Raw genomic sequence first — 26,226 nt, forward strand, 5'->3', positions numbered from 1 at the left:
GTTACCTCATTTCTCATAGTAGAGAATAATCTCAGGTCTTGAGGAGAATTACGACTCATCAAAGGGAAGCAACTGCCATAATGTTTTATTTATTTCTCAATAATTGTACTTTTTTTTTTAACTTATGCTCATGTTTACATACAACCTCTCAGCTCAATTGTCTGTTTTGCGACAGATATCCATTCCCTTGTGTAGAATTATTCCCTATTATTTGGATGTACAGAATATTTAAAAGTATTTTAAAGAGCTTAGTGCAGTCAGCAATTACAAAAAGAAAAAATAGATTAGAGAAATATTGCTTTATTAACTGTTATAATAATAAATACCCCCCCCCCCCCCCCTCCCAAGACATTCAATATGGAAATATGCTGAAACAGAGACTTTGCTGTAGCGGAGTTGCATTTGCTGTCTTTGGACAACGGTTATGACACCAAGCTAATTACATTTAGCTTAGTAACTGGTGTGTTACTGTATACTGTGTACTGGAAGGTAGTGGAAATGATATTACTCTATCAGGTACTCCAACTGCACTGATTGCCTCTGTGTCCTGTGGACATGACCTTGTACTCATTTACTGAATGTTTGTTCGACACTAGAATAGGTTTTGTTTACAGTTAATCCAATGTCAGAGAAGGTCGGTGTATCACATGGCTGTTGATACTTCTGTTGATTGTTTACAGGACTTATGTTGTAAAGATTGTATTCAGTATTTCAGCAAATCATTATGCTCTGGATAAGTTAATATGAAAGCATGTCTTTTTAAAATTGTCTTGCATTGTTTTTTGTTTTTCATTGTTCTTTTTAGGGTTTTTTTTTTCCAGAACTACGACTGTAGCTTAGTTGGTTAAAATATTGTGGTCAGTGATGAGACACTAATGTCTGTACTGTATATGTTGCACTTTGGATTTAAATATTAAATCACAGTAAGAAAATAAGTGTGTACAAAAGTTATATTTGATTTAGATATACCCTTGAATATACCATTATTCAGTCTTATTAAAAATGAAAAAACCCATATGTGTAGGGAACTCTTCAGCGGTAAAAATGCAAGGCCACATACAGTATCTTTGACTATACCAAAAACAGATACAACTGAACCTAAATAACACAATGCAAATCTGGCTTAATTCAGCTTTTAGAGTACAGTAAATGCTGCTTTAGAAAGTCATCACTTCCTATTGATGAAATGTTGCATGATGTCTATGGGCAGAGGGAAGATGATGGTGGAGTTCTTCTCTGCTGCAACATGGGTAAGGGTCTGCAGGTAACGCAGCTGGAGAGCAGACGGTGACTCAGCAATCACCAGAGAGGCTTCTTTCAGCGCCCTGGAGGCCTTCATCTCTCCCTCAGCGGCAATAACCTACAATACAGACAGATGCTGATCATTTCTACTGCTATTCTGAGACCATATCGAATTCACTGTGTCAGCTTCCCATCTTTTTCATGGTTACACGGTTAGAATATATCAAAAGGAAATTGTAGGGCTTAAGACATTAGTATTGATCCATTGTTTAATCCTCCATTGCCCCCTTCACCTTCGCCCTGGCCTCCCGGCTGGCCTCTGCCTCTGTTGCCATGGCTCTCTGCAGCTGCAGAGGCAACTTCACATCTTTGACTTCGACACGCTCCACTTTAATACCCCATGAATCAGTGGCTTCATCCAGGGCCTCCTGCAGTGAAAATGTGAATAACAAGCATTCTAGACCATCTATTTTTTTTTTCTTAAAGTAATAGTTCACCCTAAAATGAAAATTCAGTCATTATGTATGTCAGTTGAAACTCCATCAAAGTTTGTAAGACTATCTAACACACAGCGAGTGAGCCCTTGTAGTTCCATTTCAGCCGTCTTCCAACTATTGAATTTATCTTTTTACAGCTCCAAAAAAACATATTGCTCCAAACAGCTCGTGCAGCATAATCCAAATGTTTTGTAGTCAAACAATTGCACTGTGGATCCAAAAGTTAGTCCTTGTAGTTCTATTTCAGCCGTCTCCCAACTATTGAAGTTAACAGGGCCATCGTTTTACAGCTCCCCAAAAAAAAGGATAAAATGTCCATCATATTTCTCCAAACAGCTACAGTGTTTTGTAGCCAAACGATTGCACTGTGGATTCAAAAGTCCAATCATTATCATTATCTCCTATATTTTCCTCACTGATAACGCTTTGCTCTAGAACATGCCAACAGTTGTGTGCCTGGTTATGCAGGCAACCAGAGCATTGTAATTGTCATAAGGACAATATAGGAGATAATTATGTAAATATTGGACTTTTGGACCCACAGTGTAATCATTTGGCTACAAAACACTTGGATTATGCTGCATTGGGATTTGGGATTTGATGGATCTTTTCTGCTTTTTTGGATCTGTAAACAGATATGGCCCTGTTAACTTTAACAGTTTGGGAGAGGGCTGAAATGGAGCTATGGGGGCTAACTTGTTGTGTGTTTGGTGGTCCTATGAACTTCGATGGAGTTTCAGCTGATGTAGGGGTGAGTAGGTATCGACCGCATTTTCATTTTAAGGTCAACCATTCCTTTAAAAGCTTTCTATAGTTGCTAAAATTGTTAAGATTCACCATTCACCTATCCTTCAGCACCACATAAACCTTACCACCACAATACACACAGCTTTGTTCCCACCTGCATGCTATGTGATATGCCCTCTCTGTCAGATAACAGTTCTGCAAGGTTCTTGGTACCGAGCACGTTCCTCAGGGTGGTCTGTGCCAGCATCCGCGTAGATGAGTGGGCATTGGACACATTGGCCACAGCTGAGATGGGGCAATATATCCTGAAGTACACCACACCATCCACAGACACTGTCACTGAGTCTTTGGTTAGGATCTACAGGAGGGAAAATGTGTTATTATGATGCTTTCACTGGTGCGATCACCCAGGAAGACACTGAGACTAAACTGGGTAATGACCATATTAACCGTAGACACTGGCCCAATGCTATAGGAGTTTTTGAGAGACACAAATGATATTCCCATATTTGAGCTGCACCACCAACGTAGAAAACTTTACCTCTTGTGGAGGAATGTCGAAGGATACGGTTCTCAAATCCACTTTCACAAAGGTATCAGTGCAGGGCAGAACAAAGAAAAGTCCTGAAAAGAAGATTAAGACCCTGCATTCACTGTCTCAGTCCGAGTCAAAAAGTCCTTTGAGAATCTAATTGGACATTCCTGTAGAAGTTGTTCCTAAACATAACAGAATTCAATCAGAAAGTATCCTATTTCGCAATCAGTCTTTTAGCATCCAATTGGACAGTCCAACAGGCTTGACAGAGTCCAATAAAGTTCAGATAGAAGTCCTACAGGGTTTTTACAATCAATTTGAAACATAAACTCAACTGGATTGTCAAATAGAATCTTAAAGGATTGGTTTAAAAAGATGATAGATCCTCATTGGATTGTCATTTGGAACCAATTTGTATAATGGTTTCTGAACAGCCAGAGTACCAGTTGCTGGAGAGGCTTTCCACAGTGTATATTATAGCACGGTAAACAATACTTCAAATAATGCACCTGGTCCTTTGGCTTTCTTGTCTGAGATCCGACCAAGTCTAAATATGACGGCTCGCTCGTACTCCTGGACTATCTGAATGTTAGAGATATATAAGCAGAACATAAGAAGAACCATGAGCAAATTAACGATTGAAAAAAATGTATGTCAAGTGGCCCACATTGTTTCATTATCTCTATTATGGTTAGACCGATAAACCAGTTTGCTGATATATCGAGCTGATGGGCTATTGTCATTTTATTAAATATAGGATATCAGCTAATAGGCTACATGTATGTTTGTTTGCATAATTAAATTTAAGAATAGTTATAAAAATATTGCATAACTGGCTTTCCCACTGCTTTCCCACCCTTCCAAGAATAAAATACTGGGGGGAATATCAATATCAGGCACAAAATATCGGCTATCGGCAGTTTCAATACAAAGATATTATTATCGGCCTTCAGAAACCCATATCAATCGAAACATAATCATTATTACTTAACGCTGTGAATACTCTACCTTGAGACACGTGAATATTGTGAAAGGGAAGGTTGCTAAAACAAAGAACATTGATATGAAGACCAACAGCCAACCGCAACATCCCAGCCTCCCTGAGGTTTTATCTGCAGAGGAAATGGACAGCACTTTACCAGCTTCTACTGGAGTGCAGCTTTACATATTTTCCATCATCATTAAATGATTCCATACCCCTCCTCAGATGGATGTAGCTGTTTTGTTCACACAACTAAATAGTAATAGCAATCCAATGGAACAGCACCTTTCACCTAACAGTGATTATTGGATGTACACTTCTCAGTTATTACTAATGATCTAACTAGTCCCTATGGGAGGTCACGTTATTTCTAATACTCCTGAGTCACAGTTGTGTGTTGTAAAGCTACTGAACTGTGGATATTACCCTAAAAAGTACCCAATGCCCTATCAGATAATAAGAATAAGAGTAAGAATTGCAAACTGCACGATCAAAGCAAGTTGTTAAAAAGCACTTCACAATGTTTTATGATAGTCAAAGTGTAACAGCGGCTGTTTAAAAAAAAGAATAAGTTCAAAAGATTTGGATTTTAGAACTTAAAAAGCATTTACATACCTTCTATGTTGTCTGGGGAGCTGATCTGAACTTTACCTTGAGTAACCATCTCTGCCGTGCTGCTCGTTGTTGAGATCATTAGTGAGGAAGATGCAGGAATGATGGAGAGAAGGCAGCTAGTCACTTGTTAACCGGTCTGTTGTTCCTCCCAGCAGGGTGTGGCCTATCCTCTTCCCTCATCCCCTGTTGCCGTCCACGAGCATGTGACACACACTCGTACTCCCACCTGAAGGTGTGTGACTGTTGGATTCACTTAGTGGGTGGCAACAGGTAACAAGAAACACAGATCCTTAACAACTTCTACATTATTCTTGTATTGGAAAGCCTCAGGTTGAGCTCTTGTGTTTTTCCATGGTGCTTTTACATCCACATCCATGAGTCAGCCACCTGTTGAGCGTAGTTTATGAATAAACAATACATAGTATCTTGACACCAGGTTGACGAAACATGATAGCTGCCACAAGCACAAGATGAAGCGATCATGTCTCTCCTGTGTTTTACTGGAATTCTGTCTGCATTTGAAATGCACAAAACGGCACCATGAGATTCTGGTGTTGTGGCTCAATGAGATTTCTTTTGCTCAAATCAGGTGACAATGTTATGTTGTATATATGGAATTAAAAGTTTATTAGGGTGCTCAAAATGTAGATACATAAGAGTGTAGTTCAGACAACACAAGAGAGAGAGGGGGAGCTACAGAGAGAGAGAGAGAGAGAGAGAAAGAGAGAGAGGGAAAAGAAGAGACAGTGTGTGTTTGTGTGAGAGAGAGAAGAAAGGAGGGAGAGTCAGACAGAAAGAGGGAAGCAGAAAGAGGGAGAGAAAGGAGAGGGGGAAGGAGGGAGACAGAGAGAGATGAAGGGAGACACACACATGCTCGCACATGTGCACACACACACACACACAACCAGACCTTTTCATTTTTAACAAACATACTTAAATTTTCTTCAGAAAATATAACTCATCTACTTAACATTTATTATTTATGACTATTATTATTAATACTAATAGTAGTATTAGTATAGTTAATTACAGTAATAAGAAAGTACATAAAAACAGCAACAAAACCATAATAAAAAACAAAAAATAAAAATAATACAATAATATAATTTGTATGATATGAAGTATACAGAATGTGTGAACCACTGAGTATTACAGTAAGAGCTGAAATATGAGCTGGGTGTTACCATGGAGCTGAGGCGAGTGGCGGGTCTCCAGTGTTTTTAGGGCCATAGAGATGAATCGCCAGTCAGGTTCAATTTCTGTCTCAACAATCAGTTTGCAGGATACTCATCTGAGTTCTCACGGCCTTGGACCTGAAGGAAACCTGGCCAGTGTCTTTTACTTTTTTTTACTTTTTTCAGCAAGGTCTCTTTAATGAACTGTCATGATGCTTGGCCACATGAGAGCCAAACCCAGCAAGTGCCAACCGGCTAAATGACATGGCATGTGATTCCAGGTTTAGTTGTTCAGTTTAGCACATTTTTGCACATTTCATTGAGTTTAAGTTTATTTCAGAATGCATTTATCTGTGATTGTTTTGTTAATTCTATCAGTCTGAAAAAAAAAAATCTAGAATTTTATATGAAGGCATGAATTTCAAGTGTCAAAAACAGGAAAAATCTGCAGTAGTCTGTTAAAGTATTTAGCCCCTTGTTTCTTTTGGGCTTGATTTGTTTCATATCACATCACATTACTCAGACTTCCTGTCAGTTGTAGTTTCTAGGTTTTCACAATATTTAAAAATAATACAGAGGATTCACTTCCCCAGTTTTACTATGGCAGTCAATATGGACATTGTACAAGAGAAACTCAACTACAAACTGCACCCATTTTATTTTCCCATGGAAGCAAGACAATAACATCTAGCTTTGACTCCTCAGAGAAAGGGACTCCAATGCCATCCATTGTAAAATCACGTATTCTGCACTTTACTCTGTTATTGTGATACCAGACTAACACTCTAAAAACCCTTTCTGACGTTTGTAAGGGATAGTATAGCAAAAGATGCAGATTTGAAACATGTCTGAAAGAAGAATCTTATTCAAAATACATAGAAATCAAAGTTTGCAGTGATTAATTCCAACATAGCGTATGTTGTCCCAGTTGTGAGCACTGATTCAAACAGCATTTATCCAGGGATTGCTGCCAATTGTCAGCGTTCTTGTCTTGAAAGAACCCTCTGATGGATCATGGCTTTGCATTGATCAGGATGTCTGTCAGTGGAATACCTGATGGAGATTTAAACTGAACGGTTTGCAGCAGCAGAGGGTATTTTGAATTACATATCTAGTGCCACTGAACAACAATCTAAGAAATTATAAGAAATAAGTGGAAAAACTTGCAAACGTCTTTTACTTGAGGAATAAAAAATGATGAGCATTCAGTCAGGATATCATATTCTTCTTAAACGTCACTGGTGTAGTTGAGCACAAAGATCTGAGGCAAATTAGCCCCCTTTGAAGACAAGTCAAACCGGCTGTTCATGTGCTGCTCTACAGGCCTTCTGCGTTCTTGTTATGATTTGACTGGCAAATGCCTCTGTGAATGCCCACTGAGAAATATGCAGAGAGGTGCAGGTGAGGCATCATCTATCATGGTGTAATATATTCACAGGTATAGATAATAAAATATTACACTCAGATTGAATAATTTAACGACTAAAATCTTTATTTGACATTACTGTGGCCAGCACAGCACAGGAAAATGCATTGTGTGTACGCATGTGTTTCGCAAGATATTCTAAGACAGCCATAGCAAAAACACTATTGTTGGCATAATTTGTAGAGCACATTTAAAAAAGATACAATACAAATTTTGGTCATGTTAACTTCCAAATGTGCACCCTTTAAAATACAAATACTAGAGGAAAAGGCAGTGTTTCAGCAGAATACTTGCTTCAAGTGGAAAGACGCTCCACATCATCAGGAGTCAAACCTCTCCATCATCATTTTGCGACTCAGCTCATAAGCCAGGAAGAGGGCTCCATTGGCAGGGAACGTCCGTATCATGGTAGGAGTTAAGCCAGAGTACAGAGGGCTGAATCCTGTGGGACAGAGGAGAGTCAAATGACTGAACACGTCGTTCCCCAGAGATGATGCAGGCTCCCCTCAGACCAATCAGTAACAAGATGCATCATCCCTGCAAGCTCCAGCAAATTCGGACCGGTGGTGATGCAGTTTTGGCCTTTCAAAAGCTTTTGACAACAAAAACAAGTAATGTTGGATATTCAGGTTATTTCTGATTTTCAAAGTAGAATGGGAGAGAGTGGAGTATAGACTATGTATGTGTGTCTAAGTCACCAGTGCTTCTCTACTAGTGTGAACCAAGGTTAGTAAGGAGCCAAAACCAAAATTATACAATCACTGTCCTTCAAACCATCACTTTATGGTCACATGGCCTAACCAGTAGACTGGCTCTGCTCTCCTATTCTTCACGAATATGGTCTGAATCTAGAGTTGTAACAGACTAAAAGAAGACCTGAAAAGATACAAATAGAATATAGATTGTCTAGGGAAACTAAAATACATACACTTTCATCTGAGAAAATGTGAGAACTGAAGCTATTGAGAACTGGACACATTTGGGTAAATTTCTGCTTTACGTGTTTTCCATATTCAAATCTTACCCTCATTGCGTATGATACCCATGAAGGTCTTGATGAAGCCCTCTTGCCTCCCAGCTAAGGAATACACCTGGATCCTGGATTTGACACAGTCTATGGGGTAGACCGCCAGCCAAAGACAGGCTCCCCCAAACCCACCGCTGAACATAAGTGGAAGAATGCCTGCAGAGACAAAGAATCATTTTGTGGGAGCAGTCCGCAAAACTAACTACATGTCTTTCAGTTTCAGGCCTTACAAACTGTAAACTGCCTTACAATTTGATCGTTATTTGGAAATTTCCATGCCATACCTATGCCATCCTTGTCCGTGCCCATGTACTGGGCAAACGTAGAACGGCTAAGTTCATAGGCTCCAAAAAAGAAGAAGTAACCCGGTATCTCCCTCACGATGGTGGTTGTCAGTCCTTGGTAGAAACCCAGGGGACCGTCCTTCTTCAGCACCGTCTTTACTACTGTCCACACTGTGCTGAAGTCACACCAGAACACACAGCACAGTTAAAACCACATTAGCTGAAACTACCTCCTACATCCCACGCTCTGTTCCAATCCAAAATCTCTTTTTCGTCTCACTGACCTTCTCTGTCCGCTTGCTATCTTGCCAGATGCCTCCATTTCATGCATGGCCTGCAGGCGACATTTCACCAGCTCAGTGGGGCACAGTGCCATGGAGGAGAAGATGGAGGCTAGTGACCCAGCGCAGGCCTTCTGGATATCACTGACGGGGAACGACGAGGGGTACAGCGGAGGAAACAAACAAACAAAAAGGTAATGAAGGAATACCTCTAGCTATCTGTTGCAGGAGATCTATCTGTACTAAACCCTTCAACATGGGGTGGCTCAGTTGTTAGTGCTATCCCCTCACAGCGAGAAGGCTGTGGGTTCGAATCTCCTCCCCGATCCTTTCTGTGTGTCATTTGCATGTTCTCCCCGTGTTTGCGTGGGCTTCCTCCCACAGTTCAGGTGAATTGGAGACTCTAAATTGCCCATAGGCGTGAGTGTGTTTGTGCGTAGTATGGTGTATCATGTATATGATGTAGTACAGGATGTATATATATGTAGTTTGTATCCATGATGTAGTATGTATATGACATGTACTGTACATGATGCTATGTAAAGCCCTTTGAGACATGCATGTGATAAAGGACTATATAAATAAACAAAACAAGACTTAACATCCAACTAATTAACATATAGGATTTTGACTAATCAATGTATAGAAGTTTGAGGATAATTACATACTACACACAGGTGTAATGCCTTAAGTTGTTCGTAGTGCTGGGGAGAAACTAAACAAAGGTAAACCAGGTAAAAGGAGAAAAAAATATGTTTTTTTTGTATTTCAGATAGTCGGAAAAAGTCGAGTCAACTGACTGAGTCCAAGATGTCAGAAAAGTGGTCTCAAGACCGAGCCTGGACTCAAGTACTACAGTCCTGGTTCACATGAATATTTCTTATGTCATCCAATAGACATAAGAAATAGACTATATACACACACACACACACACACACACACACACACACACGCTCAGATCATAGCACTAATGATTCTACAAAAAAAGTGAATTCTACAAAAAAAGTGAATTCTACATTCATGCAAATTCCAGTGTCCCACCTGAGAGTGGCAGCTCTATCCATCCCCCTCATGTAGCGGACCACATCTTGGCAGAAGCCGTAACTCAAGAAGAGCACGGCGTTCTCGCTGATGTTGGCTATGAGGGCCGGGGTCGTGCCCTTGTAGAGGCCGCGGAGCCCCACCTGCCTGCAGGTCGACACGAAGCAGTGGACGAAGCCCCGGTACATGGAGGGGAACGTCTGCATCTTCACCTTGGCGGTGTCAAACGGCTGGCCGCTCAGCACACAGGCTGTACCGCCTGGGGAGAGGCGGGACCACAAGGTATGGGGAGATTCATGAGAGAGAGGAAACTCACCAACAAACAAACAACAGAAAACACATGGGAACGCCTGTATTAGAGTGGGCTACACTCTTAACTGCTTTATACTCCGTGGTTCTCAACATGGGGTGCGGGGACCACCAGGGGTCCTTGAGGGGGCTCCAGGGGGGTCCCCAGCAAATTAATCAATTGTTAAACCTCAGCATTATTTAATTTACAAGAAGTGAACACAATTACAGAAAGTAGAAGAATTACTATTTTGATAACTGTTTCACTGTTATCTGTCAATACAGATAGTCATGGAGTTCTGGACAAAATCATATCTAACAATATAAATATTCTCAGATTTGGGTCAGAGAGACAAAATCTCATCAAATGGGGGTCTCATCAAAAAGGTTGAGAATCACTGCTCTATAGCGCACATTGGTTTACTTTCACAATTGGCAGACAAGACAGCCAACAAGGATAACCTACCTACTGCTCCAGCCGAGAAGTCAATGATTGCCTGAATAATGGGATGTGGAGCCATAATGATTCAGTAGATGTGGTGCACCTGAAAATGACAAAATGCATTACAAAATGTAGGCTATTAAACAACATTAACATAATCCCCTCACGATAAAGAACTATAGTCATCCGTAACAAATAGGATAGCCCACTATACAAACATCACAGCAAAACAATAAGTCCGTGTAGGAATATTGTAGGAATGATAATAGCCTATTGGAGATAAAAACATAACATAAAATAACAAGTTAAGAAGTTCACTATAGACTCACTACTAAAGACTACAGACACACTATAAGTCAAAATAGGAATATTATGACTTTTTTCTAGTGTCTCGCAATAATCACTTTCTGTACAGCATTTTGTTAAACTGTGAAGCAAACCGGTCAACTTCCAAGTCCACCTGTAGGCTTCTCTGTCTGCAGTACAATATACAGTAATGTTTGTCAAGTAATGTCAAAGATTAACACGGGTGTTAATCTTGATCCTCGTAGCTGATAAACATTTATTGCACTATACCTGTACAGTTCGCTCTGTTTGCAGGATGTGCTTGATGTTGTTTAGGAGCAGCTATAAAATACAGTCAAACATTCAGGTGTTAAACACCTCAGACGGACTAGACCCTACCGTGGCGTTACCATTTCATAACTAACACGTTACCACTTCAGCATCTCAACAGCTCAGCGCAGTTAAAGGTACTTTTTTCTAGTGCGAGAGGATGGAAATATTCAACTCACCTTTCCCTCCAATCATGCCCAGCGATAAACTCACTGTTTGTCTATTTTTACTTGTCGGGGTTTAATAGCTACTTCCGTTTTCTTGGTAACGTCCTCGAGGTCCTTTGGCGGATCGAGAAGTCATTCCTGCCGTGCGTAAAACTGCGCGCATTTACGCACATTAAGCGCGCGGGGATCAGGCTCAGCTGTGTCAAGACAGCCAGAGTTAGTTGGGATAATACCGGAAGTGAGCCTATTTTGCCTTCAAAATAAAACACTAAATGATATAATATTGCTTTAGTGGCGGAGAAATGTAATGGTTCAAAATTAACATTGTGGCTTAAACACAATAACAGATTCCTCCTGAAAATGTATTGTTTATTTTCACTCTGGCATTTCGACAAAATACAAATTACAAAAAATACAAAATTATTTTAATATAAGAACGGGAAGTTCTATGTTTTAATTCAAGCTGGCTTGACAAAGGTGCCGGGCTAAAATTGAAGATACTGTATATCTTCCCAGCGTTTTAGCTGATAAACTACATCAGATTTTAGTTGGTAAAGAAACAGAATAATAAAGCACAGTAAAGACTGCTGCACCTCGCCTTTCAGTGTAGCGTTAATCTTAGTCACGTTTAACAAATAAAGGCGGAAGAGTCTATACGTAGCTGAGATGTCTCTTTGGTTGTAAAGAGTAATACCTTAAAATGTCCACAAGATGTCAACACACTCCACAGTTGGCCATCCACACCACCTTCTGGTCTAAGTAGGACATGTTTGGATGCCAGTCTCTATGCAACACAGCTCTCTAATTACTCTTCTGCCAAAATTATATTGGTCTTTTTGTTCTGTTTCCCCTCCTCACAGCTTTACTACTTCAAATGGGATAATTGGTCAATATTGCAATATCTAACCAGATTAATTTAAAATACAGAATATAGAATACTGTATTGTATAAGATTGTAATGACCAATGACCTATCATAACCTGCGTCAAACTCGCTCGTATGGGCTAGTCTCATTGGCTTCCAGACTTTCTATTAAGCTTTTGTATTAAGTACAAGTGAAAATCCTCTTGATAAGTCAGTAGCTTAAATAATTTCCTTTCAGTCATCGGTGATTTTTCAGTCCACTGAGTGGTAGTAGGTTCATAGCTAAAGTTTTGGTAAGAGTGGTCGTCTTGGATGAGAAATGAAAGAAAAGTATTTTATTCCCACCACTTTGATTTTATCGAGCATAAAGAATGACAAAAACACTGGACATCAGCACTGTTTGTGCTTGTTATCCTCATTTATGAAGGTAAGAAAGGATGCAACTGCCAATTTTGGAGATGTAACGGAAAAGTAACGGATAGAGTAGTGTAACGAATCACTGCTCTCAGGGAGTAATTTGTGACATAATACCATGTATTAATACCAATGCAATGAGTGATAGCCTATATTACTTTTTGATTAACAAACCTAACACTGGCGATGGTTCCAAAAAAGTTCCAAGTTTTTATTTATTTTATTCTTTTCCAGCTAAGATGTTTACTAGGTGAAAGAATGAAAACAGGGACTTTTTTTTTTTTTTTACTCCACTCTTTAGATGTCTGCAATTGGCTCTTTTCTGGTGTCAATCAAATGTGGGCGGGGCCATCTGACAAATGATAGTTCCAGTAAGTCCTCTCATACTGTACAACACAGAGAGTCAACAGGCTGTACAGAGAGCGGACGGAGTATCACTACGATTGGATAAAAACAACAAACCAGCAAGTCAACAAACTGCACTTAGACAACTTGTTTTTTTTTTATGAAATGCCTTTTCAGAAACAAACCTTTTTTCCTCACTGTTGACTTAGATTATTACCGGCTTGGGATGTGACTTTCAATGTAGACTTGCGCCCAGCGGAGTATTTTTCCTCAACAGATTCATCTCGTGTTTGCTTAAATTTCACCCGCGAAGTTGCTACTTTTTTGGCGACAAATTTCTCCCATTACATGACATTGTAACACTCGGCTCCGTTATCCCTCGACCATGGCGGAAGCGGCCCAGCCACACTTGGTGGAAATCGACCCGGATTTTGAGCCCCTGTCGCGGCCCCGGTCGTGCACTTGGCCCCTGCCCCGGCCGGAGTTCATCAACCCGGGCGACTCCAACACATCCTCGCCGGTCCCGTCTGTGAAGCAGGAGCCCGCCGGCAACGCTGACTTCATCAACAACCTCAGCTTGTTGGAGGAGACCGAAGACTTCTCGGAGCAGAAGCCGGTCATCTTGTGCAGTGATTTCCAGTGCCGGGAGAACTGCGTCCACCAGCAACCTCCGCAGCAGCAGCAGCAGCAACATCAGCAGCAGCAACAACAACATCAGCAGCAACAGCAGCAGCAGCACCCGAGCCCGCAACTCCCGCATCAGCAGCAGCAGCAGCAGCAGGTGCCTCTGCTCTCCTCCCCGGTCGGCTCGTCGTCCTCGGCGGCCGCGGCTGCCGCTGCCGCCGCTGCCCAGAGGAAGAGCAGCTCCTCCCGTCGAAACGCATGGGGGAATATGTCATATGCAGACCTCATAACCAAAGCTATCGAAAGTTCCCCGGAGAAGCGCCTCACCTTGTCGCAGATATATGACTGGATGGTGAAGAGTGTGCCTTATTTCAAGGACAAGGGAGACAGTAACAGCTCCGCTGGCTGGAAGGTGAGTTTTCACGGTCTTCATCATGGTCCTTCCATCCCAACATCAACATGCAGTGTGTGTGTGTGTGTGTGTGTGTGTGTGTGTGTGTGTGCGTGCGTGTGTGTGCTGGGGTGAGGGGGGTCCACAGCATGAATGGCACTTTATTCTCACTTTATGCAGTTTTATGCCTAATGAACCAGTTGCTTTTGGCAGTTCATTGGCTGTGATCCAGTTGATTCACCCATGAAAACAGACCCACGTTTGATTGCTAAATAGTCTCCACAGATATATACGGTATATTGTATACTGTATATGTACGGCCCCACACATTTTGTCCATATCATATTCCCTGAAAGAAAATCACAATAATATTCCAGTAGGGAGTTTTAGTGTGTCTGTGGTACTTTCTAGTGAGTTTATAGTAACCTAATCGTGCTTTCTGCTTTTTTTTTTCTCCTGTGGTCTCACTGTAATATCCCTACAGGGACTTTTTGTGTGAATGTGGTACTTAATAGTGAGTTTATTGTGACTTTATCATGCTTTCTGTTATGCAGAGATTAAAAAAAAAAAAACAATACTATAACAAAATTAATAATAACCCTGTAATATTCCTATAGGGTCGTTGTGTTTTTGCTGATATTTGCATTGCATCCTCCCTTTTTCATAAGGGTTTCCACTTGGACAAAAGACCATGTGTGGCGAGTTAATGACTGTTCACTTATTGTTTATTGCGTGCTCCATTCATGGTCTTGTGAAACCGTCTCTCTCCTCATTGTCATCCATCCAGTTCATGGCAATTCAGTAAACTGACCAATTGCTACCATGACCTTAGACAGTCATCTGACTTCTGCCTGCAGTATGTGTTTGATATGTGAGTCTGCTGACTCAACAGGGGTTTTTCTCTGCTTTATTGCTTCCCTCAGTGTGCTATTCATAAAGCTGTGTGTTCTAGCTGGATATAATCTACACAGCTATAATCTCCCCTCTAATATTTTAAATTATGTCGTAGATTTAAGTAAATATCACTTGTTTTCCATAATGGATTGTCTGCCTTGAATGAAACAGTGTTTGTACTTCCATGTGCTAAGAAACTAGTGAGATACCAGAAGCATTCATGTGCCCTGGAAACTGTCCAAAACATTACACAAGAGGCGACTTAAAATTTCTGATGTGGTGTGACAGGCCCTCCCACTGAACACTATTGAAGGGCGTAAACCTCACTTTGAGACACATAGTTTCAATCGTGTCTGACAAAAAAAAATTGATGACGGTCTACTCTCCCTGCGGGGAATCATATTCAGACTGCAGTCGCATAGTGAGAGATTTATTATGGCATCCCTCTGTTACAGGCTGTTTGAGTCGCCTATTAAAGTTAAAGCGGCTGTTGGGTTTAGCTCAGGATAGCTTCCCCCGACAGAGAAGAGCTCCCATATTTGAGTCGTGCACTGTGATGACACACTCATGTCAATCAAAGGGGATGATTTTTTTTTTTTTTTTTTATAGTTAGGAGTTATATAGACATAGATCTTCTCAAAAAATGATTTAATCTCAACCTTTACATGCCACCATAACTCAAAACAGTTCATTTTTCATTTTTCTTTATTTATCCAGGGAGAGTCGACTGAGCACACATGCACTTTTTCAGCAACGCCCTGCTTCATATTCATACATTTGACCTCAGTGTTTACAAAAAGCGTGAAACTCATGTTTAGCTGTCACACATAGTCCTGTCAGTCAAATAATTTGAGAGTGGAAAAATCCCCTCAGTCCTGTGAAATAAGCAGCAGGAAAAAGCCAGTATAGTGGGCAAATGTGGTGCTGAGGTGGCGTTATTGTCCACTTGTGTTTTGGGCCTTTAAAGAAAATACCAGTGCTTTCTCCTCATCAGTTATATTATTCATTATATTTCTGCTTTACGTTGTCCATATAGGCCCATTCCCATAACATGGCTTTGTTATGATTTTGGGGCAGGGTGCTTTTAACTAAAATGTTACTTTCTGATGACACCATAAATCAGAGTCACCTACAAAACAGACTTGGGGTTAAACTCTGCAAAGCTTCTAATGTAAACTGTATGTATGGAGCAAAGCTTCACAGTTCCCTACGTATTGTTTCTGTTACAGGCACCGATTCAAACACAACTTATTCAAGGACTTCCTGCCATTTATCAGTTATTGCTTGAAAAGAACAAGGACGTTACTTTCCTGCAGACAGGGAAAACCACTCAGATTGCCAGTAATTCTGGTTTTTAATTGAGAAGGATGCCTTTCAGTGGGGATTTAAAACTGAATGGGATCTCTAGTCAGTGTGAGGTAAGGCAATTTTATACAACACATCTCAAAATGTGCTATATCCACTGAGTAATCATCAGGGGGAGCCTGAAGTAGTGGATAAATGATAGAGAAAACTAAGGATTGGTGTTTTCTTTAACTGGTAGGACTTTCCTCTCCATTATTATTGTTCTTTGTACCTTAAAAAGTGATATAGTCTGCAGTTTTGGAGATCACATAGGTAAGAATCTAGACTTTTCAACAGCATGGATTGGCCAAAAGTATGTCAGCAGTAGCACCACCTCCCTGAGGGCCATAAAGCAGAGCTTCTGCCAACCCTTTTACAATGTTACCCACTGGTTACAGTGTAATTATGAAGTTATTATATAGCAGAGAGTAGTTAAGACAAGGGGTTGTGAGTTAAGTTGTCATCTGCCCCGTTTTAATATGGAACTAGCAATATTCTCTCCAATGGTAGATCATTTACATTTCGTGTAGCATGTAAGAGGAAATCAGTAATGTTGACAAAGAGTGTGACAACGTCTTTATTTTTGCCGCACGTCAAATGTTTATCTTTATTGAAACACGTACGTAAACTGTCAAGTTTCTCAGCATCAATCCATCTGCCTTTGGTAGGCAAACGCTCGGCAGTAACTGTGTGTGAGCGGCGGGCCAGACTGCCTTGGAAAGGGGCGCTCAGCCACCGCATGGGCCTGCTGCTGGTGCTGCCATGTTGGGGGTGTGGACTGAGTAATACTGTGGGAAAAGCAAAGTGCCATTCACCGCTCCTAGCAGAGTTATTCATAGCGCTCCCCTCCGCTCCACTCAGGGGGGCTATCACACATTGTCTCTCTGGAGCTAGCCTACTTATGAGCCGGGGCGAGGAGCTGAGGAGGAGGCTTATGTGGTCGAGATGACATTGTGAGTGATAATTCTGCGGTGGGCCTTGTGTTTTTTTTTTTTTGTCGTGTTGTTTCTTCTCTGATGGCCATTTAATGAAAAAAGAATTTCAGTCTGATAAATGATTATGCATTTAAATCCTTGGTTTTCTCCATTCATTCAAAACTCAACAATACATTTTTTTCGGTGTGCTAGAAGTATCAGTTGGAATGGATAAACATTTTTTTTCTAGTATAAAATCATAAATTTCCTTGTAAATATAGTTGGGTTTCCCATGTTCAAACATGCTCAAGCCTTTCTTTGTTCTCCCTCGACCGAGGTGACAGGACTGATTGGAAATATGAGAATATGTAAATTGCTTGGTAGACCTCATTCAAAAGACATCAGCCTTGCAAATTGACACTAGACATTTTGACAAAAGCACTCAGACAAAATAACCTCAGACTTCGACTCTATGAACCTTCAAGAGAGTGTTCCATGGTTTGTGGGAGTCTTGGTCGAATCCTTGCTGAGTGTTGAGTCGTATTTGGACTCAAGTGTGTGGTTTTGTGCTGTAAGAGAGACGCGACTGGGATCAGAACGACATAACTTGAGGCACTGGGGCGCACGGACCATCTCGTGCTTTCTTTGTAGGTGCAAATGACTCTTTCAAACACTTTGAAAGATGAGTCATGATTTGCTTTGAATTGAATCTTTCTGAAGTTACCGAAACGCCTCTATCCATGCGACCGTCCCCTCACCGAGAAGAGCAGACGCCGTTAAAGTGGACCGGCTGAAAGGATGTCAAGTTTTCATTAAGCTATGATTACGGCTGTCTGGTTTATAATCGGTTTTGAGGCCTAGCTAGTTTCGCAGCGCTCCTGATCCACAACAGTTAGTCGTGTCTGAAGTGAGTCATGACAACCTCCACACTTCTCAGCCCGTCTGTGGCAGTGTGAATTTCGAGGACAGTTGTGCCAGGTGGGACCAGCTTGGAGGAGCTCTCCAAGTGGACTGGACACTGGCCCCGGCCCAGAGGATGGCATCCAACAGGAAGGGGAACAGATGGCACAAATTATGTATCACCCAAACCTCTTTGCAGCACTGATTATTTACTTCCAATATATCCCTTTTCCCTAGCAGACTGCGCTAACTGCAGTTTTTAAAATTCAGCTAGATTCAGCTCTGAGTGCATCAGTCACCCATGCTGGCCAGGTTTTCCCTTGATTTCATTTGGTGGCATGTTATTAACACGGTTTACTCTGCAAAGTATTACAAACACAGTCTCAGGCCATGGCGCACACACAAAACACACAAACGCACATGCATGCGCACGCTTACACGGCATAATATATACAGTATACATGCATACTCACAAACCTGCCAAAGACCGGTTCTTTCTTGTACTTCTCTACTATATGAACGTCACCTCAGGATAAATATTTGATTTCAGCCAGTGGAGCTGGACGGCAGGTGCTCTTTGATGTCAGCATCGGGATCAATTCGGTCGTAGGTTCTCTCTGTACGCTATGCTCTCTTGACCTGACATTCCTTAGCCTACGCTGGTAAACACTCCCATGGATCTCAAAACAAACAGCGCCGGAGCAGACAAACATGTAGGTCCGAGCAGATTGTACAGCAAGCGACACGCAGGTCGTTACCATGTAAATGCACCCCTTGACTCCAATCCCTCTTAGTATTACAGTAAACACTGGCGGTATGGAGAGGAGATGCTTATGTAGGTGGTGTAGCAGAGGTTTACTGTATGTGTACTTGTAGATTACCTGTTCCAATTTGTCCTTATAGCCGAAACATTCGAAGAGACTCGAGTTGTTTGCATTGAGTGCACATTATGAAGTGTCCGACTGAGTCACTGGAGTGGCTGACAGGCTTCAAGCGCTCTGCTTTGCTTTTTTTTTCTCTGGGTTTGAATGTGTGCTAGTAGGGCAGGGTACTGGGATAGAACAGCAGTCCTCCTGTGTCTCTCGGATCGACACCCCCACCCCCCCCCCCCTCCACCCCTCACCCCCTCACCCCCTCGAGGCAGCCAGGGAGTCCAACCTTGGCACTGCCCCAAGACATGAGGGGCAGCTGTGTTTCTCAGGCAAAGAGAGCTGGAGAAGCACTCCTCACCCTCCTCCCCATTTCCTGCCTGCGCCGCCTGCCTCTCCATTCCTGGTTTTCTGCCTCTGCAAGGAGCGGGCCACACTTGAAGGGTTACAATCTGCCCCCCCCCCCCCCTGTCAAATCCCTAAGGAGCAAACCGTTTACTGTCTTCAGAGAAAAAGAGAGAGAGAAAGAGAGAGGGAGAGCAACAATAGCAGCAGAGACCCAGAACGCTCCAAGTTCAGACTGGGTGACACTTATTAAGAGTTGCATAACGAGACATTTACCGGAATCAGGGAGCCGCAGGCCAAAGTCTGGTGCCACTGGTTAGTCAGCGGAACTGTGAGGCACTGTGTTAGAGATATGTGGGACGCTAGTCTCCTGTGTGTGCACATAACCTGGGCCTCATAATTAAAGCCCTGCTGCTGGCAGATGTACAGACACGATGGCAGACAGACAGGCCGACACAGGGTGCATTCCAGCACAGGCCTTTATATCTTTTTTATTGTGGCATGATATTCTTCCTTTCCTTCTCCCCGGTTGATTTTAATCCAGTATCTTCTTACAACCCCCCCCCCCCACACACACACCTCCCTTTTCATATCACTTAGTGCTTTTTGATGTGCTGAATCACCATTCCTGGCACACCACAGGTAGCAGTCTTAAAAAGCAGCTGTGTGTATTGAAGAAGGCTACTTATTGCTCTTTCTATGTAAGACACCAGGGTAGATATACCTGTTCCAGCATAAATAACATGCTATGCTGTGGGTGAAAAATATTGTCATGTTCAATGTGATGTAACTATGAATATCCAGATAGATTTGATTGGGCAATAGTGTAAAACCAGTAGCCCAACAGATTATTTCACAACCCCTTGTTTTCCCTCTGTCCCGCTCATCTCCACATTTGTTTACCTCTCAGCCCCGTAGTGACTGAGGGAGGCTGGCGCTAGTATACTCTTTCTTTCTCTTTCTCTCTTTATCTGTACTGTCTCTCTCTCTCTCTCTCTCTCCAATACCAATCACTGGCACAAACCTCAACAGATTGGAATAAAAAAAAAAAAAAAAGGAATAAGTGCAAATAAAGCAGGCCAATGTGGTGTGGGGATACCGAATGGTGTGTGAATGCGGTACACGTGTGTTATGTTTATTTGGTGGCTGCAGCCATTCCATTGCTATGAACTCACATCCCTTAATCTAACCTCAAGCAAGTATCGACATATGATTCCATGTGCCGTTCCACAGTAGACCCTTGACGGCATGTCCAAAATGCCGTGGGAGGAAGCCAATGCTCAGCAGATAGGGGCTGTGAGCCGCATATCACCCAGGGGCTTGTGCCTGACTTGTGTGTGTGTGTGTGTGTGTGTGTGTGTCTGTCTAGCTTTCTGTCTGGTTGTCTGACTGTGTCTTAGAGGCTTAGAGGTTGTAGTTCTGTCGAAAAAAAGTTGAGACCGCGAGATTCTGCTGGGTCACTGTTGTATTCGGCAGCCGGGCTGTACAGCAGAGACGATGACTTTTGCTTTTGCTTTCCTTAAATGTCCTGAAACCATGCTGAGCCTCTTTAACATGTGAATCTTATGTAAGTTATAATGTAAGCTTATGTAAGTTTAGGTTTAAAGGGGCAATAACTAAGACTTTTACTGCCCCATAGCACAAAATTGACTGTAACATATCTGCTGATAGGCTTGTTGATAAATACCAATGACTCAGCGATTCTCACTACGGTGCCATGTAGTGAGTGTAGTGAGAGAACGACGAAGCAGTATTATTATTACAGTATTTTGCATTGTGACATTTTACGTCTTCACTGTTATCGGCTATCTAGCTGGCTTACTCATTTTTATTGTCAAAATTTGGCTTTGTTGTTTGTGTCCATTACAAGCCACTGTAACTCAAGGGGAGGGAACGAGTGGAGGGTCTGTGCCAGAGACCTGTCAATTTTGCGGTTTTTCCTAGAGGTCAACAGAGGTCTTACTTAATGCCCCTTTAATTTAGTTAATTCAAAAATGTCTTAGATACTGGCATCACAGTACGCTGGAATGGATTCCTTCCAGCCTGAGTTTTGATTTGTCAGTTTGTTTTCTGGCCATAGACCAGGGGACAGATCATCACATCCTCGTGATTCAGTTTACCATCCCCAGCCTAGAGATTTTAAGTGATATAAACCAAAAAAAAAAAAAATAGAGTAGAGTTTTCTTTTAAGAGGGCAAAGGTACATACCCATACAGGCTACTTTCCTTTCTTTTTTTTTCACATTTCATTTAGTAGAGCAGAAAAAATTGAGCGCTGCTGACATCCAGGGCCACAGCCAGGTAAATAATCATTTAGAGGTAGTCAGGCTGGGGTGAGTCACAATGTTGTTGTGTTTTCCTGAGTACGGGCTTGGTAGTAGCGTGACTAGACCACGTGACAGCCTCTTTTGGTGTTGGGTATGCCCAGGCAGGGGCTCTGCTCAGTGCGGTGTGTGATACAGAATAATGCTGTTGCTCTGTGGTATCACCTATCACATTGATTCTGACAATGGGTTTCTATGGACACTTGCCATCACAAACCAATTGCCCTCCGGGGACAAATAAAGTTGAAAGTTGAACTTCTCGTCAGTCTAATCACAGGGAAAAAACACAGGAAAAATCACGGATGACCTCAGTTGTGAACATAACGGTGTTTTTCTGGTGTGAGAAGAGGAAGTGTTATTATATGGATTTTGTATTCTTTCTCCATATGAACGAGAAGTGAAATCCCTCGACACTTCTTGCACGTGGAAAATGAGGTGTCCCATCTAATTTTCATTACTAACAATAACAGAAGTGTATGTGTGTGTGTGTGTGTGTGTGTGTGTGTGTGTACTGACTGCAGACACACACCCAGGGTGCTGCGTGGAGCAACAGTTTTACGGGACCGCTCTCTGCAGAGGGCCCCAAACCGCAGGCATTACCCAGACCCACATTGTTGTGCAACTCCCGCCCTAAAGCGATTATGCACGGTGCCTGTCAGACTGGCCCGGCATTATGACACAATCACACATGCATTCGGCCCCCTATCACACACATGCACACTCGCTCAAGACCCTGTGCTTGACTGACACGGGGTGCAAATTCAAACGCGCACTTCAATCAGCGGCGCGATTTATGGCCCTGCGTCAGGCGACAGGATCTCCACTTCAGTCGTCACGGGACCGAATAGCTTGTGCGAGGTAAAAGTGTGACTGAACCGCCCCTCAGGAGTGTACACTTTAGGTTTACACTGGTGTTGCAACATTGCAAATATCTTCATTGTCCGGCGTCGTATAGCGTGGTTCAGTGCGGATGCTGTGTTTACGAAAGAAACGCCTCACACGGGCAGTAGGGGAGGTTACCAGCAGTTAGGTTTCACTTGAGATTGACTACAGATCAGTTGTTGTAAGTGCAAAATCTAATTCTGGAAACAATTTCCAACGCAGTTGTTCTCCAAAGACTGATATCATCATTTTCAGTGACAGATAGCTGAGACAGACAGAAATGAAAGTCTCTGGAGAGTCTTTACTGTCTGCAAGATTGTTCAATTCAACATTTCTGACAAGGCAGTGGATTGAACTGATGTACTGTTGGGGGGAGCGGGGGCTTGCTGTGTGGCATCTCCGGGGTAAACGGGGGGCCATCTGTTTGGTCCAGTTTGACTCCCCATTCAGGGGTTCTCCTGGTGAATTCCTGGGATACAGCAGTGCCAGTCAGGCAGATTAAACGTGTCACTGCATGTGAACTCATTTTTCTCTCAATGAATCATTCATGTCATGTAGATCTCTGGTTGAAGCAACCGGCGGGAAAGGTACAGAGGCGGGGGAAAATTCATTGTTATTGATATATTCACTATATTTTTGTGTGTGTGACATTATTTTTTGTCACTATTTAAAAAAAGTATCACTTGGCATTCTATTTCATTTAATGTTCATGTTTAAAGTTTATTACACTGGCTTTTACCCAGGATTGAGAAATATGAGAAGAGTTGGGATACAACCATATTAAAATGAATACTTTGTTCTCAGTTCTCTGCACTGTCTCTTCTATCATAGTGTCCATTCTGGTATCATGGTATACAGTGGTAGCCATTGTATTGTGTGATACAATGCATTTATGCATCTATTCTCCACTATCCACCCTGCATTAGCACCGCAACTGCCACTGCAGCATGTTTTTCTGCCAAATATTGTAAAGTGGAGTTTATATCATCTGTCTCATATAACGGTCTTCTGATGGCAAAAAAGAAGAAATAGATTCTAGATTATTTCTCTGGTGAAAAGTGAGTAGTGCACTGTTACATAAAGCAAATGCAATAAAAAAAAGTGGGATATCTGCCAGTACTACATCTGTATAGTACATTAGTTGAGATATTTTGTATGTGGCTATGTGTATTTGACTGCAGGAATTGCATAAATTATCTCTTCTATTCTAGCCTTCTATTACCTATCCCCCCCTCCTCCTCCTCCTCCTCCTCCTCTTCCTCCTCTTCCTTTTGAGACAGAGAAGATGCAAATTTCAGCCCAGGGCTGACAGGAAGTGGGTGCTTTGAAATCAGTAAGAGGTATGTGGCACCGTGGTAATGATGTCACCAGGAGCGGAAGTAACACCGCGTGTGACGGCAGCTTCTGTGGCTTCTTCCTCTTCCAGCACTTCCTCCCCTTTTTCATCCTTCCTCTTTGCTCCGCTCGCTGCTTCCATACTTTGAATGATTATCCATGGCGATATTTTTCAAAGTTCACGTTACATGCTATGGTTTTAGATATGATTATTTATCTTTTTTTTCACATTTTATCTCTAAAGGGGAGAACCTGAAATGACCAAATGAAAGAAATTATTACAAGAGAGCATTCATTTACAGAGTACAGAGTGAGTGACATACAGAGCTAAGAAATAGCCTATCTATACTGTTTTTGAACTCTATGTTTGAGCCTAAACTTACTGTATCTTAACAATAGCCTATATAATAATATCACTTGGATCTCAGTATCGATTTAAGTTTAGACGGGCCCAAGAACACATACCCTGAATACCTCTAATGAAGCCCTAGTATTCAGTTAAATCGAGCCAAAGCAAGCTTTAGAACAAGGGTTTGCTCACCCATGCCCAAATGCTATCCTGACCTGTAATAGTGCCAGCTTGGTAACAGACCCTCTGACTGGGATGGTGTGCCCAGGTCTTGGTGCCCTGAGTAATTATAGCCTCCTAAAATGTCACATTTGTCATCTACTCTCCCTCACAACAATGCGAGCCCTGAGTCACCCTGACCCTACGGCTTTTTTAATATTAATAGGAGTAGATTTTGTGTTGGAAAATGTCCTTGTAGGTGCTCATACGGATGCCGTTGCCAGTTTCTTTTGCCATGACTACTGTGATTGCTGACTTTTTCAGACAATAACACAGTGTATCACAATGCTGCTACACTCAGTGTAACAGCAGCAAGGCCAGAAAAGCAAGGTTGCTGGTGTCAAAAGCCAACCATAGCACACACTGTACAGAAGTGTAAAGGGTTAAAGTTATGGTTTTAGTTCATTATTTTTTATGTTTAACAATCTTACCATATTGTAGCACTAATAGCACATTTTCAGCAAATTTTGGTTAATGCTACGACTATTCAGTTTACAGGAATACTTTTGGCTAAGATAATCATGAAAAGTGGTACCAGTCCATGCCTAGCCACCAATTTATGTTAGAACACTCCTTCCGTTGAATAGAGTACTCTTCTCTCTCTCTATCGCTCTCTCCATCTTTCTGGGAGATTAGTGTATATTTAGTTTGCGATGTGTCACATCTTCCTGTCATTTCCTTTTCATAATGAGCCCATCGGCAACAAAAACTTTGCAGTAAAAGGTCTATAATGGCTCCGATACCTCACGTAAGGTTTCTCTCGGGTCTCCTTTCTCTGAAAAGAGTTTTATGTGGAAGGGCATGAGTCACACTACAAATGACAAACAGGTAAGTGCATTACATCCTAACGTACAGACACACCTGCTCCATGGAGGTTGTGCCAATTTAAGGAGAGAGACAGGGATTATCAGCAAGTGTTAAAAATCAAACACTCTTCTTACTGTCTTTTCTTAAATTCTTCAACCAAAGACACGTATGAACTATTCACACATGTTGTACACTACTGGAAAATTCACTCCACAAAGTAAAGAAGGTTAAAGAGAGTAAACAGATTTTTCCTTTCAAAGAATGAACTCACGGTAAATTACGAATTTAGACTTCGGCCATGATATTATGTGTCTCGGTTCCTCTGGTTCAATCTGTGTGCGCTTCCACTATCTTTAAAGTGGTAATCTGCAGTATTCTTGTTTGTTTGATTTTGGTGACATCTTTGGTGCTCAGCACTCATTGCTGTGGTGTTTCTGCACTGCACTTCCCAGAGATCGCCTGTCAATCAAACAGTGTGTCCAGTACTGTGACGTCTTTTCCTTGGATTTTCTGTTGATAAAGTTTGAGTTTGTTCTTTGTATGTTCAGCCATGGTGGCTATCGCTGCTAATACTAAGTAACCAGATCTTTCCATTGTTGCTGCTGCTGGAAACCAATTGAGAATTTTTCCAGGAAAGACCTACCAGACACTGATTGTTTACAGCAAATGTAACTGGATCTAGTTTAAATCACTATTGTGTTGTGTCAATTGGCAATAGAGAATAGCAAAACGGAAATGTATTTATATGAAAATGTCATTACTTTAAGTACTGTTCATAGGCCTACCTTGAGGTAGTGCTGAGGTGGGTCTAAAGTGAATACTATAGTGTAGTGTACTATACCATACAATACTACACTGTAGATACTACCCACACACCCTTCTGCTTTACCAATAAAGAAGCACTCATAAAGCAATAGGGAGTTAAATATTTTTACTTACTACCATCATTATTTATGCAGCCCTTTTAAAAAAGAGTGTTACTAAGTGCTTTACACTTACTGTAATAAAACAACATAGAAATCATAAGTACATTTTAAAGAAAT

At 41.7% G+C, this 26,226-nt stretch overlaps 3 protein-coding genes across 3 annotated transcripts in view; 1 reads left to right on the top strand and 2 right to left on the bottom strand.

Moving 5' to 3' along the window:
- Positions 1 to 1,168: 1,168 nt before the first annotated feature.
- On the bottom strand, positions 1,169 to 4,697 carry stoml3a (stomatin (EPB72)-like 3a). Its single transcript, XM_071924737.2, has 7 exons — positions 4,619 to 4,697; positions 4,030 to 4,133; positions 3,531 to 3,603; positions 3,028 to 3,110; positions 2,641 to 2,844; positions 1,536 to 1,670; positions 1,169 to 1,360 (listed from the first exon to the last, which is right to left on the bottom strand). The coding sequence occupies exons 1-7, from the start codon at positions 4,695 to 4,697 to the stop codon at positions 1,169 to 1,171; spliced, it is 870 nt and encodes a 289-aa protein (XP_071780838.2).
- A 2,567-nt stretch (positions 4,698 to 7,264) lies between these two features.
- On the bottom strand, positions 7,265 to 11,494 carry slc25a15a (solute carrier family 25 member 15a). The gene is made up of 7 exons (XM_071924736.2): positions 11,377 to 11,494; positions 10,607 to 10,685; positions 9,853 to 10,111; positions 8,815 to 8,955; positions 8,531 to 8,706; positions 8,244 to 8,402; positions 7,265 to 7,661 (listed from the first exon to the last, which is right to left on the bottom strand). The coding sequence occupies exons 2-7, from the start codon at positions 10,659 to 10,661 to the stop codon at positions 7,540 to 7,542; spliced, it is 912 nt and encodes a 303-aa protein (XP_071780837.2). The 5' UTR covers positions 10,662 to 10,685; positions 11,377 to 11,494; the 3' UTR covers positions 7,265 to 7,539.
- Positions 11,495 to 13,052: 1,558 nt separating this feature from the next.
- foxo1a (forkhead box O1 a) overlaps positions 13,053 to 26,226 on the top strand; it is a 29,106-nt gene continuing 15,932 nt past the window's right edge. The window contains exon 1 of the mRNA XM_071924759.2: positions 13,053 to 14,023. Within this exon, the coding sequence (XP_071780860.2) occupies positions 13,373 to 14,023 (651 nt within the window). The 5' untranslated portion in view covers positions 13,053 to 13,372. The remainder of the gene's footprint in view (positions 14,024 to 26,226) is intronic.

This window comes from Centroberyx gerrardi, chromosome 6, assembly GCF_048128805.1.
Source record: "Centroberyx gerrardi isolate f3 chromosome 6, fCenGer3.hap1.cur.20231027, whole genome shotgun sequence".
Lineage (NCBI taxonomy): Eukaryota > Metazoa > Chordata > Actinopteri > Beryciformes > Berycidae > Centroberyx > Centroberyx gerrardi.